This window comes from Psammomys obesus, unplaced genomic scaffold (assembly GCF_907164565.1).
Source record: "Psammomys obesus unplaced genomic scaffold, mPsaObe1.curated_primary_1811, whole genome shotgun sequence".
NCBI classification, from domain to species: Eukaryota; Metazoa; Chordata; class Mammalia; order Rodentia; family Muridae; genus Psammomys; species Psammomys obesus.
In genome coordinates, this window is record NW_026596430.1 from 5,560,421 (window position 1) to 5,580,485 (window position 20,065).

Below are 20,065 nucleotides of genomic sequence, written 5' to 3' on the forward strand. Positions count from 1 at the left end.
TTCTCAAAATTTCATTAAAAAAAAAAATGAATCATTTTTGTTTTCTGGATCACCCTCCAGCAACATCACCAAATGTCTTGCTTATTAATTTGTTTGCAGGTCTTTTAGAAATATTGACTGTTTAGGTGATTTCTCGGCAGAAAAATGCCAGCACTAAAGCTTTCCCTCTAACTAAAAGGAATCTGTTGTGTAACATTACAGCTGGTTCAGAGTACAGGTGCATGCTCTTGCTCCTGTTCTGCCCTGAGGAGACAGAGGGGGTGAGCCCAATCCAGGTCAGGTATGGGGGTGGAGATACTCTCTCACAGCACAGCTGCACGGTGTTGCAAGCTTAGCCCATACCAAATCTCTGGGAGAGTTTCTGGCTGCCTGTGTGCCTCTGTAAGTAATTCCAAGGCCCCCAACTCTCCAGAGTGGGATGCTGACCCTGGAACCACTCAGAGATCAGCTAGGGAGCTGAAGGAAGTCCGAGAGGCACTTCCGGTCCAAGAGTCTGTACAACTTTATTGCCTTTCTTGGACCACAGGCTTCCCACTTGAGCCATTAGAGGTGAAGGCTGAGACTCCTCAAGGTAAAAAGACCCCCCTCCCAGGAAATGGACTCCTCCAATATCCCAGGAAAGTGCCTCCTCCTCAGGCACTTTCACTTTTCCATATATAGGAGTCACCTGGGAGCAAGCTGTGACCAGCCGAAGGGAGTGACACATCTGTATTCCATCTGCTCTCTCTCTCTCGTTGTCCATCTTTACCCTGTTCTTACATGCTCATAGGCACTTAGGTAGAAGTCATTCCTGTGAGTCTGCCAAAGACCAGCCTGTTGGGTTTGTAGGGAGAGGAAAAAGAGAGAGGGAGAGAGAGAGAGGCAAAGTTTCAGCATTGAAGTTGTCGCCTTGGAGAAGAGAAGTCGAAAAAGTGCCACAATGAATGGACCTGTGGATGGCTTGTGCGACCATTCTCTAAATGAAGAAGGAGCCTTCATGTTCACATCAGAATCTGTTGGAGAGGGGCATCCAGGTAAGTAGATTGACCTAAACTCATAGGCAAGCCTGCTGTCTCCAGCCTGTGCCCAGAGCGTCACTTTTACTAGACACCTTAAAAACAAGGTCCATCAGTTGTTGCAGAGACTTTCTGCAGAGTGTGAGCTGGTTGTAAAGCTGCCACCCATCTTGAAGCCTAGGTCCATGATGCTGCTTTCTCAGCATCTCAACAACGAGGGGCTGGTTGTATACTATGTCTTTTAACAGAACTAAATTAAATCAGGTATTTTGAGTAGAGCTTTCATCTATTATCGGTGGCCTTTTAAAGTCAATGGGGGAATTGTCCTCAAGCAGGAGCTAGTTTTGCACATAAACCATACACAGATTAGGAAGGAAGAGCCCTGCATTCTAGTGGGTATTGAGACAGAGCTCCAGATGGCAAGGATCTCAGGGACACTTTCTGACACAAGTATAAAGTACCTAGAAAGCAATGTTTCTCAACCCATGGGTTGTGAGCCATGGGGGCGGGGTTGCCAAATGACCCTTTTTCATGGTCACATAAGAACATTAGAAATCACAGGTATTTACAATTCATAACTATAGCCAAATTAGAGTTATGAAGTAGTAATGGATATAATTTTATGATTGGGGGTCACCATGAGGGTCTGTATTAAAGGATCTCAGCATTGGAAGGTTGAGGACCACTGCTATAGAGGAGCATTCAAGCATTGTTTTGGTCCTGAAAGGGGGATGGATTGTGATGTAGAGACATTTCTTAGTACGGGACCGTGAATAGATAGACAGCATTTCTGACTGTACGACAGAGGTTGTCACGCTTTGGAGTACAGAAGAATTACTCCACAAGATCTGATGAAGCCAAAGGCTGGGACTTAATCCACAATGTACAATTTGGTAGACCCTAAAGAATTCTAATGTGGCCAGGATCAGTGGTACATGCCTGTAATCCTAGTACTCAGGGAGGCAGAGGCAGGTGGATCTCTTTGATTTTGGGGCCAGTCTGCTCTACAAAGTGAGTCCAGGACAGCCAAGGCTACACAGAGGAATTCTGTCTGGGGAAAAAAAAAGAATTCTAATGTGTAACAGCTCTTAGAAGGTGCTGCTTCTGTGATATGGGAATACCATATTGAGAACCACTGTTCTCAGAGAACTCTGGGCATAGGCACACTGATTTGAGGACTTAAGGATTTACTCATATTCATTTTGAGTGTTCAAGTCTTTCCCACCTTCCTTCTTTCTTCAAGAGATTTAACTTTCATACCTTGCAACTTGGCTTTGGACTTTTGATATACTACACCTGTGTGCCTAATCCCATTGTTCGAATCTGAAGGCAACCATGGCCCCCTTTCTGGAGCATTTTGTTATGTCTATTTTTTGATTGTTACATCCTAGGACTTAGAGGCAAGATGGTCTTGGAGTCTGTTGGGTAGAGACCAGTCATGCAGGTAAACATCCCACAATACATGACAGAGCCCCTCAATCAAGAATTATTTGACCCAAAATGTCAATAGTGTAGCTGTTGAGAAACCTGGAGTCAGATTATTTAGTGTGAGGCTTCATTTGATGTAAATAGCCATTCTCATCATGTTTATTTATAGATCAACTTCCAGATCTATTTATAATCTTAGGCACATCCCTGGCACCTGACACACACTGGGCAGCTCTATAATTTCTAAAAGTCATTTCCATATGTTAGAAGAATTTGCTATGCCCAGAGCAAGTGAGTTCTTCCCGGTGGCTACTTGTCTCAAGCGTGGCCTGTTGTACATAGCAGCAGTGTGTTTAGTGGACAGAGCATGAAAACTTTTGCCAATTGACTGTTTTTGCTTCCTTAATGGTAGCTTGTCAATTTGTCTCATTCACCACTCAGTTTCCACTGTAAATTAAGTGTCCAAGTTAGTTAGTTTTCTCTAAGGCTTGGTGACCTATTTACCATTCCTTGGCTGAATGCTCCCAGATTAGAAAGATAAGATTACTATTTTAAGCCTACTGAATGACAGAAACTTTGAAAGCCTGAGCAGACTTCTCCAAGAATCCCTTCCAGGGATGGATGGACGTAGCTCAGTGGTATCAGCTTGTCTTGCATGTACAAGGCCCTAGATTTAGTGGCTCCATGTCTAGCCAGAAAAAAAAAAAAAAAAAAAAGATTTGAACTGTAGTCCCAATACTTGAAAGCTGGAGACAGGGAGGATCAAAATTACCCTTGGCTGTATAGCAAGTTTAAGGCAAACTTCATCGTATCAGCCTCTCTCAAAAATCCCAGATGGGAGAGGGAGGGATGAGAGAGAGTCAGGACTCTCAGGGATTTAGGAATTATTAAGCAGTTATCTTGATGACCTTGCTGGACTTAAACTTTTCCCTGTACTTATACTTCCCTACATAGAGGAATCTGTGTGAGCTGGGCCCTTTAAATAGATGGGATTTCTGGATATCTGTTTGCAGTTAACCTATGAATAGCTTCTAGGCTTTCTGACAGGTCAACACTGGCCACCATATAATTTATTTTAGAATGAAAGGAGGCCTTTACTGATAGGAGTGACAGAGGCTATGGACTCACATCTACCTGGACTTAAAACCAGCATCTGCCACCAACAGGAGGATGATAAAAAACTCCATTATGTGTTTCAAATTAGAAAGTATACCTTTAATAGAAAACTAATTGATATCTCGGTATCTACTTTTGAGTGCTAGACTCTTTGACTCAGTCTATTATTCTCAAGAATAATCTATTAGGTCAGTGGTAAGAGCACTTACTGCTTTTGCAAAAGACTGGGGTTTGGTTCCCATCATCCACTCCTGTTTCAGAGGACCAATATCCTCTTCTAGATTCTATGGACATTTGTGTCCATGTGTGTACATTCTCCCACACAGATTACACACATGCATGTACAAAATTAAAAATAAATCTTAAAAACACCATTAAAGGGACTCTCTGGGCATTTTGAACATTAAGTAAGAAGCAATATTTGTTAAATAGAGTCTCTGTTATCTCTCAATTTACTAGTAGACACACGTTAACTGCACGGCTGGAATGAATTTGTGCGCAATGTCACTTGGTGATCTACATGTTAGATCATATGAGTCCTATAGGGAAAACAGCAAAATAATGTCAGCTCCCAGCTCTTGCTGACTCTTTTCGTTTGTTTTGACACAGGGTTTCTCTGGCTTTGGCTGTCCTGGAACTCACTCTGTAGAACAGGTTGGCCACAAACTCACAAGAGATCTACCTGCCTCTGCCTCCCAAATGCTGGAATTAAATGCATATTCCAGCTTTAAAAATATATACATTAGTGTTTTGCCTGCATTAATGTCCGTAGGAGGGTGTCAGATTCCCCTGGAAAAAATTATAGACAGTTGTGAGCTGCCATGTGGATGCTAGGAAGTGAACCTGGATCCTCTCAGAAGAACAGCTGGTGCTCTTAACCACTGAGCCATCTCTCCAGCCCTCTCTTCCTGAATCTTTGTCAGTGCCATCTTACCCTAGATCACATGACTTGCAGGACTTGCAGGAGGCTGAGTGACCAGAGGGAAAGCTGCTTTTGGTAATGTTCTGACAAACAACAGTTGTGCTTCTGGGTTTCCTTGTAGAGTTCTCATGGATGTGCTATCTACCTGGGTTTGTTTTACATCTGATAGATTGCATTTATGGAGCCTACAATAAGGCATTTGTCTCTTCTTACCACTTATTACCTAATCTTGTTGATGTTATGAAGGATTTTAGACTATATCCATACTTTTCTAGGTGGTAGGACTAAGGAATAGGTTTAATGAATGAAAGACTTTATATTATAATGTGAACTGCTTAGACTCTTAGAAGAGCTGGCTTTGAATTATATTCAAAGAATTCTACGGCTTTATGTAATTCATGTCATCCAAAATGAGGTATTAGAAAAATTAAGAATTCAAAATATATTTTTTATTTCCAGGGGCTCATGAGGCCTCATTTCTAGCCACGGAGTTATTGTATTGGCCCTTAATGACTGCCAAGAGAGAGAAGGTCATTTTTCTTCTGTGGTGTAGCCACTGGCAAGTCTGTCATGCTTTGGTAAAGATTACCATGACCATACTCATTTAAGCACCGAAGTTCAACTCAGTGGGTCACTAAAACAAAACAGCAAAGTACAGAGGATGCCTAAAGAAAAGGTTCAAAGGGAATGGAGGGATATGAGAGAGGGTAAAGGAGATTGAATATAATAAAAAAGATCATATACATATATGAAACTATTAAAGATTAAGTTAAAATTTCAAAATCTACAAAAGCATTCATTAGACAACATATTTCTCATTTCTAATATTGAAGAGAATATCCCTTTTCTCTTTGATAGGTAGATTTGACAGGTTGAGTGATACGGTGTCTAATTATTTTAGCACTTAAGTTTGCCATGCTTAACAATCATATAACTTCTTACACTTGGTTTTTGTTCTTATTTAGATAAGATCTGTGACCAGATTAGTGATGCAGTGCTGGATGCCCACCTCAAGCAAGACCCAAATGCCAAGGTGGCCTGTGGTAAGAGACAAGTTCTCTTTTTGCTGGAGACCTGAGTATGATGGACAGAGAAGTTAATGGTATTGATATAATTGTAGAGTCATACTCAAGTCCAAAGTCAGTGTCCTCTTATTTTCAGGATATTTCTTCAAGTGACTTTCCTATGTTTTATCAGGGAGGAAAAACATTTCTAACCCCACAAAACAGAGTCTTCAACTAGAATTTGACATGAGACATCCTCACCACCATAACTATCAGAGGGCTGGGTGGGAACATGGACTTCCCTGGCATAGGTTTCATTGGGAATGAGGGGGCCTTTCTAAGTTCTTAGATGAATCCTTCAGAGGAAGTGAAGTATGTGAACTGCTGAGTCTGTATAGAAGCTCATTTGATGGCTATGCATGTCTGGCTTTTCCAGTTTTCTTTCCTAGTTTGTGGTATTCCTCAGATGTTAAAATAATTTACCATAGGGACTGTCTCTGACATGAAATCAGTGGCTGACTCTTAGATCACCTCCATCTGAAGGGGGATCAGCCTTATCACACCACAGAGGAAGACAGTGAAGCCAGTCCTGATGAGACCTGATAGACTAGGGTCAGAGGGAAGGGGAGGAGGACCTCTTCTATCATTGGACTGGGGAGGAGCATGGGAGAAGAAGAGGGAGGGAATGTGGGATTGGGAAGGGTTGGGGGAAGGGGCTACAGCTGGGATACAAAGTGAATAAATTGTAATTAATAAAAATAAAATTAAATTAAAAATAATTTATGTAGCTCATTTACCAGCAACAAAGAACAGAGTTCCATTAACTGTCCATAACCAAAGCAACAGCTTTTCATCTGTGTTGAATAAAACACTGAAGTCCTTGTCCACACATGGATACTCCATATCCTCTAATGTTTCCTAGGGGGTCCATGTAGGCAAAATACTGTTACTATTGTTTGTGGGATAAGTTCTCCAGCATCAAATCTTTGTCTGAGAGAAGGCCTTGGCACACAACATAGCCAGTGACTCCAGAGCCTGGAAGATCCAGGTCCAACCTCTGACCTTACTAATGGGGATACAGTGCTGGTTGAACCAGGACCTTTGCCATATCATGGTACAGGATACCCCAGTATGGAGAGCAGTATCCACTGTCAGTGCCTGTGCTGTGTCCTGTCCTCTGCACAGATCTTCCTTCCTTCACTATAGGCATCTCAGCTCTTGTCACATGTCAGGTTGTAATGCTACTCTGAGGGTAGATCTCATCCTGATAGCTTTGGAACAAAGGGTGGCACTTGAGCTCCGGTCTGCTGGCCCATAACTGTCACCAACCCCCTTTCCTTACAGAGACAGTGTGTAAGACGGGTATGGTGCTGCTGTGTGGGGAAATCACCTCTGTGGCCATGGTCGACTACCAGCGGGTGGTGAGAGACACCATCAAGCACATCGGCTATGACGACTCTGCCAAGGGTGAGGATGGGCTCGCTGGGTCTGTGTGCATCTGGGTCTCCACTGAGTGTGTTCTTCTCCCATGTGGAGTCAAATCTGATCCTTCAGTCTCATAGAAATCCAAATCCTATCAGGAGGAAACACTGCCCCCGACCAAGGTCTGGCCATTTTCTTTGGAGGACTGCAGCTGGTGTGGCCACCATGTCCACATCCACTCTTGACAAGACTCTTTTAAGGTGCTGCCAGAGCTTTGAATTAAGCTCTTAACAAAGGGGCCTGCCCTTTAGTGACAAGCATGTTGTCTGTGCCAAGCACTGGTGCTAGCTAGTGTCATTTGACTTCATGAATCTGGAAACCGTGGTGTGTTTCTTATGCAAACGGGATATCCTAGCTTAGAGTGCTCCTGTGCTTTCCACTGAGCAACACTGCATTTAACTGTAGCTGCAGAGAATGAGGCTTCATTTTCAAGCATCTAGGTCTAATCACAGGTGAAAGAGTCAGGAAAGTCCAGGTTAGCACTCATGCCAGGTGGTGCAGAAGCAGAGACCCAGAGAAGAGTGAGTTCAGGCCAGGCAAGGAAGTGAGGGAACCAGAAAGCACCAGGTAACACAAGCAGAACTAAGGGCTTCCCAGCAGATTTCACTGCTTTTGCTGGGTCAGGCATCAGAAGACCCAGGGCATGGACACCTGTTTGCAAAGACATTTTGGTGGAGCTTCCAATGCCCTTTATCCACACCTGGATAGGGGTTGGACCTAACTTCTTCAAGGTTCTACTATAGCCTCCAGCATTAGATATTCATGTAATTCCATTTTATTTTTTTTTCAGATTTATTTATTTTAAAAAAATATCCCTTTGAAGCCAGGCACGGTGGCTTCAAGTGATCCCAGCACTTTGGGAGGCAGAGGCATGCGAATGCAGATCTCTGTGAGTTCAAGGCCAGAATGGTCTACAAAGGACAGCCAAAGCTACATAGAGAAACCCTGTCTCGAAAAGCCAAAAAAAAAAAAAAAAATCCCTTTGAGTCTCTGTTGGCCTTCTTTCAATTTCCAGAGGTCACTGAGAAACAATACATGCAAGTTAATTTTCTCACTTCAGATGTGCAGGCTTCGTGGAAGAAACTTGTCATTCCTGGGAACAAAATTTTGAGATTTTACCATGTATGGCCTTTGCCCATTATACTCCAAGAAGCCAGTTTACTTATACACATCTAGACCTTATTCAGAACTACACCTTGGATTAGCTAGCAAAGAAACTTCCCACGAGGCAATGATTTTTAGAAAGGGCTTAGTGAAAGAGCCCTGCTCTGGCTAAATTGAACTTGGTTTGCACTGGAAAGATGTATTATTTAGACTCAGTATTTGGGCAAAATGGAAAATCCTTAATACACATAGAAGAGCCCTTTGCCATCCCTCTAAAAATTAATCATTCATGTCTATACCAAAAAGCATTCTCTGGGGAATGGTGGGGGTGAGGATGAGGCAAAGAACAAAGATAACCATTGCTTGGGGTAGAGGAACTACTTGACCTCAAATGACGCACTGTGAGGTGTTCTGTGTGAATCTGTTTTCATCTTATGCAATAGGGAGTAGAATTGCATGGGTAAAAGTCCAAGGACACTAACTGGGATCTGATCAAGTTTGGGTGTTTGGGAGGAGCCAGAGGAAAAAAATTCCATCCAGAGATACCTAGGGGAGGTGGAAAAATACATAGTGCTTTAGGTTAGACCTAAGTTTGCTGCCTAAAGGAGTTCTAGCTCCCTGATAGGGGTTGCTGTTAGTGTGGCTTCCTTGAGCATGTCAGAGGTGGGCCCTCAACTCTGTACTGAAGCTTTGAAGAGCAGGCCTTGGCCCAGAGGTGTAGCTTAGTCATAGGACCACAGCTCTAGGAATCACTGTAGATGGTTCACATACATGGTGCTTCTTACTCAGGATGTGTGTATAAAATAAACACCCACATCTGAGTGAGTCATATATTTGGGCTTCTAAATTACAACATTGGAAAGACCCTTGATTTTCAACCACTATAGTGATATTCTCTCTCTTCTTCCCCCATCCCTCCTTTCTTCTGTCCCTTCATTTCTTTTTCTCTCTCCTTTGCTCTCTCTCAGAGGAGGTTTAATATAGCCCAGACTGGCCTAAAACTCCCTAGGCATCCAAGATTTGCCTCCTGCTTTCACTTCAAAAGTTCTGGGATTACAAGCAGACACCACCATGCCCTGGTAGTGCTTTGATTTTCAAATGTGGTTCTGGAGGGTTCCTCTGGGATACCCAAGGGAACAGGCCATATGTTGTCCACCTATTCATTGGTCAGAGAGTTCTTGGTGCTGTCTAATTTGTGTGGTTGTTGTGGGTTGTCACATTTCTGTGTAGGATATACTTTTTAAACCAAGGTATAATTGACTACAGTAAAATATATCATGGAGAATCTTCTGTTTTAAAAGAGTTCTACATGAGCATGGAGGCAAATATGAGGTCTTTCAACATCCAGAGCCTCAGCTGGGAACCAGAGTCTCCCTCCCCTAACACTGAACATCATATCAGTGACTGAGAAGTCCACCAAGAGACTTATAGTCCTGTCTTGACACATGTCTTCACTCGGCTTGCTTCTGCCCAGGCTTCGACTTCAAGACCTGCAATGTGCTAGTGGCTCTGGAGCAGCAGTCCCCAGATATTGCCCAATGTGTCCATCTAGACAGAAATGAGGAGGATGTTGGCGCAGGAGATCAGGTATGTCAACTGTGTGAGGGGTGGACAGAGTAGTCTGTTTGGATTGAGCTATGATCTGTGAAGAGAAGCCATCTGGGTTAATTACATCATTAGGTGGTTTCATCATTCTAGAGAACTGGGGAGAATCACCTCTGCAGTCAGTTGAGCACTGTGTCAGGCTGTGTGGTAGAAAATCGTCCTTGCTGGTGACAGGATGTAGGCTTGTCTCCTCCTCCCAGAGTATCGGGGGTCAGAGGCAATGTCTCAATGTCTTCCACTTCTAAAATGCCCAGGGCAAAGTGTTCGGTGGGGGGTACACCATAACTATTGAAGCACCAAACTACGAGATTTGGAGAGTGTTGCTGCCCTGAACTTTAAGGCAAGTGTCCTATTCTAGGGCCTGATGTTCGGCTATGCCACTGATGAGACAGAAGAATGCATGCCCCTTACCATTATTCTCGCTCACAAACTCAACACCCGGATGGCAGAACTGAGGCGCTCTAATGTCCTTCCCTGGCTGAGACCTGATTCTAAAACTCAGGTGAGCTGCATCCATCCCTTCCTGCAGACCTTCTTACAGACACTTCAAGTATGCCAAATCATTTTGGTTCTGGACACCTTTTCCCCACTTAATACATATTTATTGTCATTTGTAGTAATCCTTTTGTTGCTGTTCTTTGAGACAGAGTTTCTCTGTTCTCTGTGTAGCCCTGGGACTCACTCTGTAGACAAGGCTGGCCTCAACCTCAGAGGCTAGCCTTCCTCTGCCTCCCAAGAGCTGGGATTAAAGGCGCGTGCCACCGCTGCCCAGTGCCATAATGCTTTTAAAATATCTTAATTTAGTTTTAGTTCTTTCTCTGATGACTTCACAACACACACACTCTCACTATATATTTGATTATATCTTCCCTTGTCTTCCTCCCATTTCCATCAAGCACTTCTTTTTTTTCTAACAAGCTCTCCCTCCCACTTATATGTCTTTATTTGTGTGTGTAACCCACTGCATTTAATTACAGTTGCTTTCATGAACATGGGCAGGGGGTAACTTACTTGATTGAAGGTAACTTACTATTTATTGCCTATAGCTCCTCAGGGATAGTGGGATGTTATGAGCCTGCCTTGTACGCATAATGAAAGGTTGATGGGCCCAGCCTTGTGTATATATCATGCAGATAGACAAAGTTCTTGTGGATTTATGGGTGCAAAGCCATGTAATATCCAGAAAACAGCATTTCACAACACTCTTTCCCATCTTCTGGCTTTTCTTGCATTCTTTCCACTCTCTCCTCCACCTTGTTCCCTGAACTTTCAAGGGGGTGAGAGAGACATTCCATTTAGGGACAGGCACACAATAATCACTGATTCTCAGCCATGAGTCTGCAATGCCACCACCTACTGTAGACAGGAACTTCTCCAACCAAGGTTAACAATCAGCGATGTGAGAATATAAGTCCAAATACTTGAAAGGCAGTTTGACACCATGTCTATTTAGTAAAACAAAAGTAGGTAGCTGCTCACGAGGGCCTATGCTCTTCCCAGCCATGGACTTTGTCCAGGTTTACAGTACCAGGCATGAGCTTCTTCCTGCGGAGGGGGCCTCAACTCTAATTAGAGTGTAGTTGATTACACCCTAGCCATGCTATTTTTAAGATGAAAATATTTGATTTAGGTACTCAAGGCATTATTCATGTTCAAAAGAGTCACTTATTTGAAAACTCTTTCCCATCCTTACCCTCATTAAATTTATTATGAAATATGCAAAAAAACAGACAGGTTTAAAAATAATTCTTGTTTTTTGTTTTGTTAGCATATGTAGACTCTGATGGTTCTTCAATTCCTGCCACAGACTTGCTTCTTTACTACTTTCAGATGTGGTGGCCCCTGCCTTTCTGTGCTCACAGGTCTTCCACCATGAGCAGGCTATCTATCTGGGGCCCATTTCCTTTTTTTATTTCTTATAAAAGGTTTTACCTTTGACATGTCCAGTTCCAGCCCTGTGGGCCTTGACCTCCCTCCTCCACATCATATTGAAATCTATTTCTCTCTGAAGGACAGTGGTGATGCAAACATTACCACACATGGAAGCCTCCTATCACTCTTCAGTCTCCTGATTGCCTTTGGCCAAAGGCTGCCTGCCCTGGCTCCTCTCCCATGTTCCAAAGTGTGATGCCCCAAGGTCTTGATCCATCTTTCCCAACATGCTCTTTCTATCTCTTCACACATTTGGCTCCTAAATCTGGCTCCAACCCTGGGTCCATCCAGATCAGCAGCCACATTTCTTACATTGCAAGCTCATGTGCTGAGAGCCCAGGACATGCTGCTCACTGTCACCTTTTACTCAGCTGAGGGACTGGGTGGAACACAGTCCTGCTTGGTGCCATCTGTGTCCATTGTACTGGGTGTCCCATGTTTCCCTAGATGAGCATCCCTCTCATGGCCCAGCCTTTCATGGACTGGTTCCTATTTCATCCAAGCCAGCAACAGTAATCTGTGCTCCCCAAGTGTTCCTCTTGCAGTTATTTTTTTTCTTTGTCATCTTTCCAGAATTCTCTGTAAGTTACTATTTCCTGAGAGAGAAGAACAGAATCTACTTGTCATTCCAGCATTTAGACTTTTATGGTATTCCTCCATAACTTTCCTCTGCCTGCCCTCTTCTTGCCATCTTCAGTTCACTGGCATCATTCCATTTGCACCCATGCTTTATTTGGGCCTCTTCTCTGGGGACAGCAAAGCCTGTTTCCCTGTGAATGCCACTTGTGGCCCCCACCAGACTGGTCTTCTGTCTCTCCTACACTTGAAATTGGTATACATGCTTTTGTGGCCCACTGTGGTACATGTAGCTGTGTTCAGTTATTCCAGCCACCCAGATATATTCCCCTCTGGGCGGAGCTCTCACACTGGATCCACCTGAGGCAAGTGAGTGTACTTATGGCCCCAGTAGAATGTTTTCTTGGGGATTTCTGGGCTATTCATATAACTTTCAGGGTGGAGATGGGGCCACCAGCATCTTTCAGGTATTGGTAGAGGTTATGAAAAAGGATTGCTGACATGACTGTGGTGGTACCAAAAGAAAGGACTGAGAACTGTGGAGTTCTGCAGAAAAGCCCAGAACAGAGGTAGGAAGAAGGCAACAGGCCCCCTGAACTATCCTTTCTCCCTCGAAAGAGAAGAACAGAGGGAATGCTTTGAGCTACTGTAGCTGCAATAGGAAAGGCCTTGTTCATATACCCTGCATAAAAAAAGGTTTCCAAGTCTCAGGAACACAGAAGGAAAAGGGAATGAACTCTAATAGGACTACCCTTTTCGATAGGATGCACTGAGTTCCCAAAAGCTGCCAATATATATGCCTGTCACAGGTGCCATGAGCCAGTACCCAGCTGTCTCCTTGGTCTGCCTCCATGTAGGGAGTGCTGTGCCAGGAGAGTACATGGCCTCCTTCTTTGTAGCCTCTTTGTGAAGGACTTCCATTGTCGCCTGTGTTGACTGTGACCAGATGAGTCTTTCCACCTGAACAAATTGCTGCTGCTGATATTGAGAATCAGGGCTGGCAACCCAGTGGCTATTTTTGTACCAGGTCAGAGCTCTGTTATGCATAGTGTATTTTTCCCCAGATCTGCTGACATGAGGAGATAAGAGCAGAGCTCAGACCCTTTGCTCTACCACCCAGTTCCAGGAGTTCTACAAAGATGCAGCATGGTATTTTCCCAGTAGAGACAGACATCAGGGCTCAGTAGAAAACATCCAAGTTGAGGCATTGCCTGTAAACTGATCCTCCTCCCAAGGCTACTTGAGATAACTCTGATCCTAGAACCTACCAAGGGTCTCCCTTTGGGAGTCCCATATCCCACTCTAGCCCCCCCTTGTGGAGTAGTATGTGTGAATAATTCCCATGTGTGGATAGTACAGGATTTAAAGGTTAGTCTTCAATGATTGTTCACCCGCTTATCTCACTTAGATCAGACGGTAGCAGCCATGGCACTTCCCTTCTCTTTCTCTGTATGTCTCTCTGTTGCTTTTTTAGTCATCAGGACTCAGGGCAGAATATTGATATGTACCCCATTGGCTATACTTGATCTTAGTTGAAAGACTGAAAAGTGATAGATGGTTTTGGATGGCTGTCTAAGATGCCTAGGGCAGGCAGAGACCTTATTTCAGCACAGCCTTAGCAAGGAACTGCTTGCTGCAGGGTCCTAATTGGGTCCTAGGATAGGAAACTATTCTATGCTACCTTATCAGTCAGCCAGACCTCTACATAGGTGTTGGTCAGAGGCACACTGCTAAAAGCATGTCATACCCCTAAGCTCTGCAGATACTGCTCTAATATGTATATATTGTTTCAGGCAGCATGGACCCAGCATATAGTTTATGGTCTTAAGGAACAACTTTCTGCTAGACAGAGCCTTGGCTATAAATCTCTAGGTCAGACCTCAGCTCTTGTATGTGATTATTCCCAAGGCCTTTGCATTCTGGAACCTAAGCTTTATTGTTTATAGAATGGGCATCAACGGCTACCAGTCTTTGGCACAGCTTCCAACATGGAAAGCTTGTTCACTGATGGGTGTTTTCTTGACCATCCTCATCTGCTGGCACCCTCCCCATCTTTCTACTCTGCAAACCCATGGGGACCTATCTGCTTTTTCTTGCCAGGTGAGATACATGTGTCTGACTAGTGACATGTCGTTGGAGGACTGAGTCTCTAGAGAGAGCATTTTTTCTGTGCTACAGTGAAAGTAACAAGGTTTAGTTTAGCCTAGGCTCTTGTGATGCCAGGCAAGTTCTGATCTCTCAGCTTGTGTCGTTTGTAAAGTGGAGGTCAGAATACCGCTCTCACTGTGATATCTTAGATTTTAACTGGTAATGTACAGGATGGGAACAGAACTGGACATGGTGAAGGTGAATGTTTGAGGTGTCTCCATGGCTTCCCCTGCCAGGACTTTGTAAGCAGGATCCTGACCTTAACCCAAGTGTACAACAGTTTATCCTCTTTTGGCAAAGCACCAAGACAATGGGGATTCAGAGCTTTCTGTCCTTCTAGCTTAACTGTCCTGACTAGAGTCTCTTTCATCTTATCCCTATGGCTGGCAAAATCTACTGGTCCCAATGCACTTCCAAGGTGATTCACTGCGGATGGAGGGCCTCTTCTTTCTCTCTCAGAGGCTCTGTATACCAACAAATATAGCCTTGGCTAAAAATCCTTCTTGGTCTTTCACATCTAGGACCACAGTACCCTTGTCTCTGCCAGTGATGGGTGGCTTGTGAATTCCTGCATTCCCTAATAGAAGTAGGGGAATTCCATTGGAAGTGCCAAGAAGGTTTTGGCCAGAGAGGGTCATTGGTACCAGAAGTCTCTGGGATAAAAAGAGAGGATCCTGGTCATAAAAAATGAAAGACAGTGCCACATATGTGTGCCTTATGCTGCCATCCATAGTATTGAACAAATTAACAAATGTAAGAATGTGTTATATTAACTCCCCAGAGAGCCTTGAAGGACAAAGGGACACTCTTGGTCCCTCAGGAGCTCAGCCTGCCTCCTGGGGATCTGGGTGTGACAATCATGTGCCCTCAACTCAGGCCTGGGCCTCAAAATCTCTTTCCTGATGGACAGGTAACAGTTCAGTATGTGCAGGATAACGGTGCTGTCATCCCTGTGCGCATCCACACCATCGTCATCTCTGTGCAACACAATGAAGACATAACACTGGAGGCCATGCGAGAGGCTCTGAAGGAGCAGGTGATCAAAGCGGTCGTTCCTGCCAAGTACCTGGATGAAGATACCATCTACCACCTGCAGCCAAGTGGGCGGTTTGTCATCGGAGGTCCCCAGGTGCGCATTTGTCTCTGGATAAGAGTTTGTTGTTGGGTCTTGTTGATAAGACTGCTTGTGTCTCAGAGTACACAGATGACAAGATGTAGTTCTGAGCAGCTCAACAGTGTCTTCCCATGAATTAAATGTGCTCAGTGAACTCTGGCTTGCACTGAAGACACTCAGTATGCCTGGCAATATGTACAAAGGTGGCTATGTCCACAGGTGTCTCCCATTTAGTGCTATCACATCCTTCCACCCAGCTATTCCAAATGCCATAATGTCTGCCCACAGCCTTACTTGGTTGGCACTCTGTCATCTCTGTAGTGTCTGCTCATGACCGACTTTCCCAGGCAATACTTGCTAGATATTTGCTATGGAGGTCTCTCCCTATTATTGGTAGGACCTCAGAGCTGGAGTTTTATAAAAGCAGATGCAGCTGTTTCCCCTGTCTTCTGTAGGCACACAGGACAGGGGAGACAGGGATCAGCAGATCTGAGGGATTTGTCACCAGTAAAAGGTTTTGTGATCAAATAGTGTTGATTTCAGGAAGAAAGGAGGTTAAAGTCCTTGTTTTCTTGAAGGATGTCTCAAAGTCTGCATAAGTAAGTATGAAGTGTGGATCTCTAAATAGAATTAGAAATACTGGATTCTCCCAAAATTGTTAAATTTATCTCCTTTGTGAGGTGTTTTCTGAACTGCTGTTGCATATAGCATACTTACAAAGGGAGCAACATGGCTACACTGGCTAGGACCACAGCCTGGGATTGTACTTATTGCTGTACGATTCCTGCCACAGGTGCACAGCTTCTTATGATGGACTCAAAAGCAAAGCCATGACCCCAGATAACCTCTGGCCTGCCTGCTGAACTTCCCATTGAGGCTTTGACAGGTTGCTTGATGTTTATAGCTAGGCAATGCCAGGACCAGGACGAGGGAACTTGTGGTTTCTGCCTGATTAAAAAGGGCCTTTGAGAATGGCCACAGAATGACTCTGAGAGCTTCTGCCCATAAGGCAGCATTTGGCATCACTGGTTCTCATCTCTTTTCTGTTTGTCTCCTTCTGCAGGGGGATGCAGGTGTCACAGGCCGCAAGATTATTGTGGACACATATGGGGGATGGGGTGCTCATGGTGGTGGTGCCTTCTCTGGAAAGGACTACACCAAGGTGGACCGCTCAGCAGCTTATGCTGCCCGCTGGGTGGCCAAATCCCTGGTAAAGGCTGGGCTCTGCCGGCGAGTACTTGTTCAGGTATGTTGCTCTCACCTGCTCTGAGCCTTCCTTCCTGTCCTTGCCAAAGGCTCCAGCCCAGCTTGGAGTAAGGAGATACTGGTCCAGTGGGAAAGCCCTCTTTTTGACATTGGCTGTAACTCTGCATATATTGCATTGGCTAGTGTGGCTAGAGCCCTGCAAACTAGGGAAGGAGAGAGCACACCTGAAGACAGAAGGGCTGCTAGGCAGTAGATATAGGGGTCCTGTTGGCAGAAGTGTGATCCTTGCTTCCTCTGCTCTGTAAAGTCTTTGTGAAGCCTCGGTCCCTGAGCCAAATCTTTCTCAAAGGTGTCCTATGCCATTGGTGTGGCAGAACCACTGTCCATTTCCATCTTCACCTATGGGACCTCCAAGAAGTCGGAGCGGGAGCTGCTAGAGGTGGTGAACAGGAACTTTGACCTCCGGCCAGGTGTTATTGTCAGGTAAAAGTGCCATTGTGCTCCTCCTATACTCAGGTAGATACCTGAGCAGAAAGGGCTTTTCAGCTACTTAAAACAGGAGGATCTCAAGTGCCTGGCCCCTTAGCACAGTGCCTGGCTTTATAGAACAGTACATGGCCCCAACTTAGGGTGCCCGGTTTTCAGCAGAATGAGACCCAGCAAAGAGTAGCACTGGTGAGTCCATGTTTGAGCAGCTGGAGCATCTCGAGCCAAATGACTAGAAATCCAGTACGCAAATCCATTCCTACATACTCTATGGCATGCCTATTCTCTGGATCTTGGTTGTGAGAATATTGGCCTTGGCAAAACCAGTGGAGTAGAACAGAGAACCTCAAGTAGAGTTCACATCCTGGTCCTGGTATGTTAGTGTTCAGCTGTCTCTGACCTTGGAGCCTCCACTTTTTAACCTAAATAGAATAGGGCTGTGCTATAGATAGGATGCAGGTGTGGGAGGAAAAGCCCCTCCTAAGACTACCCCCAAAGACTTTTATACCTTCCATTTAAAAATGATCTTTGCTTCCCCCAACTGTGCAGGGACTTGGACCTGAAAAAGCCCATTTACCAGAAGACTGCATGCTACGGCCATTTTGGGAGAAACGAGTTTCCCTGGGAGGTCCCCAAGAAGCTTGTGTTTTAGAGCTGGTGGGGGGTTTGTTTTTGTCCCACTCACCTTTCCTTCAGGATCTTAACTCTGTGGTCTCCTATCCTCTCCCAGAGTGGCCTCCCTGCTCCTATTCTTGGTAAAGCCAGCTTCTAATTTTCCCCTATCCAGCAATCTGCAAACATCTTATGAATGATCCAGGTTATCTGCTTTCCTTGCAATGATAGTCAGTGTTCCCTACCTGTACCTCAGATTTTAGCATTGCTGATTTTGTGAAAAAGTCATCCGTGTCAAGCATAAAGTCTCTCCCTTACCTCTTCCCATAGTCTGAACATGAGTAGGCCGTCTCTTCCTCCATCCACAAACCTCTAGCTTCCCCTTCATACTTGTAGCCAGAGATCCCAAGACAGGGATCTCAAGGATCCTCTGAAACTTGGCATCTACCCCATATAATATGGTCAATATCCTCTGAGCATTTGCACTGTGTGAGAGACTGAGCTGTGTGTTTTTCATCACAATACAATAAGGTGGCATCTTTATTATCCACATTAACAGGTGTGGAAACTGAGGCACAGAGAGAGAGTCTATAAAGCTCTCATAGGTTTCCATAGCCTCATGTATCAGAGCCAAGAAATGAATCTAGGAGTTTTGACTCTATAACCCTCACATCTGTATCCCAAACAAGATGTTGACCAGTGTGGTGACCAAGTGGATTGATTCAAGGCTGTGGCCTCTTATTTAAGGCCTGGGCTTCCTGGGAATTAGGACATGGACCTAGTGGCTCTTGGCGAGCCCTGGACAATGCTCTACAACGTCAGGATGGAAACAAAAGTGTCTCATTTGTTCTAGAAGGTGTTTCAAGGCAAGTGGGATATCTTGGCCTATCAAGCTGGGTTGGAGTCTAGAACCAAGAGACTTCCGAGTCCTAGCATCCATAACTCAAAGGCAGATGTGTGAGTCCTATAGTCATGGGGTCTAATCATAGACAGCCCCATGTATATCTTCCTTACAGGAGAGGCTTGTTCCAGCACAGACAACCAGCCTCTGAATGGGGACCCTGCACCCTGAAAAGCTTTCTCCTTCCCTGGACCCTCATAGTTATGCAGTCTTAATGCTGCTGATCTAGGTGCAGAGCCAGCCTCCCAGAAATGGAAAAGTTGCCCAAGACCTCACAAGAACTGGCTTTTACCTGTTTGCAGAGCAATCTTTCCACCAGGGTCCTGAGAACCCCATGTTTCCATGATTTCCCATCATGATTGGCACCACCTACCCAACCTGTCCCTAGTTGGGGCCTCCTCACATTATACTGTCTTCCCAGCTTCCAAGGATACTGGTTCAGGAAGATATGTGGCTTATAGCCATGGCTCTGGCTAGGAGAAGGGCTGGGCAGCACCGTCAAGGTGTAGACACCTTGCATCTGTGTCTTGACTGGACCACAAAGACCCCAGATTTTTCTTTTCCACCAGGGTGAGAAAAATAGCAGATGGCAAAGTCCTAATGACCAACAAATCCTGGAGCTGTGTGTGAGATAGAAGCTTGGGTCTCTCCATAGGGCTCCAGCTACATGGGAGCCAGGTTCCTCACAGCACAGGGAAGGAGGGTGCACAGATGGCTGAGTTCCTGTCACTTAAACTATATATAAGTAAAAATTCAGAATTGTATACTTTTCCTAACCGTAAGAGTAATGAGACTCTTTTTCCCCCCTCAATATTTCATATAAAACAAAGCCATTCTTTGTTGATATTACCTGATAGTATGGTGAACAAAACTTAAGGAGCAATGACTCTGTACTTAGAGTTTATGGTGTGTGTTTGTGTGCACATGTCAAAGGGAGGACACTGGGATACTGGGTATCCTACACCATCATATTCTGCCTTATTTCCTTGAGACAGAATCTCTCACTGAACCTGGAGCTAGGCTGCCGGCCAGCAAGCCCTAGTGATTCTCTTGTCTTCATCCCTTACCACCACTATGCTGGAGTTTCAGGTGTGCACACAGACACACACAGCTTTTTAGATGCGTGCTAAGGATTTGAACCTAGGTTGTAATGCTTGTACAGCATGTGCTCTTATTCATTAAATGATCTCTACAGCCCCACTATGCTTGGTTTTTGTTTGTTTTTGTTTTGTCTGCACAACCTGAGCTGCTTCATTGTGAAACACTTCTGATCCTCCTACCCCCCAAAAACCTGGGTGCGTTTTTCAGGATTACCCCAACTCTGACCTGTATGGGACCTCCTCCAAACCCTATGAACTAGTATTTTCTCACCAACCAGCTTCTGTACTGTCGTTGAGTTACTATAGTTGCTCCATGTCCCTCTGAGGTAGATAT

The 20,065-nt window shown here is 44.7% G+C and overlaps 1 protein-coding gene across 1 annotated transcript; it reads left to right on the forward strand.

The window, feature by feature from the left end:
* Positions 1 to 370: 370 nt before the first annotated feature.
* Positions 371 to 19,834, forward strand: Mat1a (methionine adenosyltransferase 1A). Its single transcript, XM_055597831.1, has 9 exons — positions 371 to 1,013; positions 5,427 to 5,504; positions 6,810 to 6,932; positions 9,526 to 9,638; positions 10,015 to 10,158; positions 15,223 to 15,441; positions 16,490 to 16,672; positions 16,982 to 17,115; positions 17,668 to 19,834. The coding sequence occupies exons 1-9, from the start codon at positions 920 to 922 to the stop codon at positions 17,768 to 17,770; spliced, it is 1,191 nt and encodes a 396-aa protein (XP_055453806.1). The 5' UTR covers positions 371 to 919; the 3' UTR covers positions 17,771 to 19,834.
* Positions 19,835 to 20,065: the final 231 nt, after the last annotated feature.

Bases quoted from the DNA above. Each gene is read 5' to 3' on its own strand.
- Mat1a (XM_055597831.1), top strand. From the start codon at position 920: ATGAATGGACCTGTGGATGGCTTGTGCGACCATTCTCTAAATGAAGAA. The intron at 5,505-6,809 runs GTAAGAGACAAG...CTTTCCTTACAG, and splicing joins AAATGCCAAGGTGGCCTGTG to AGACAGTGTGTAAGACGGGT. The intron at 17,116-17,667 runs GTAAAAGTGCCA...CCAACTGTGCAG, and splicing joins CGGCCAGGTGTTATTGTCAG to GGACTTGGACCTGAAAAAGC.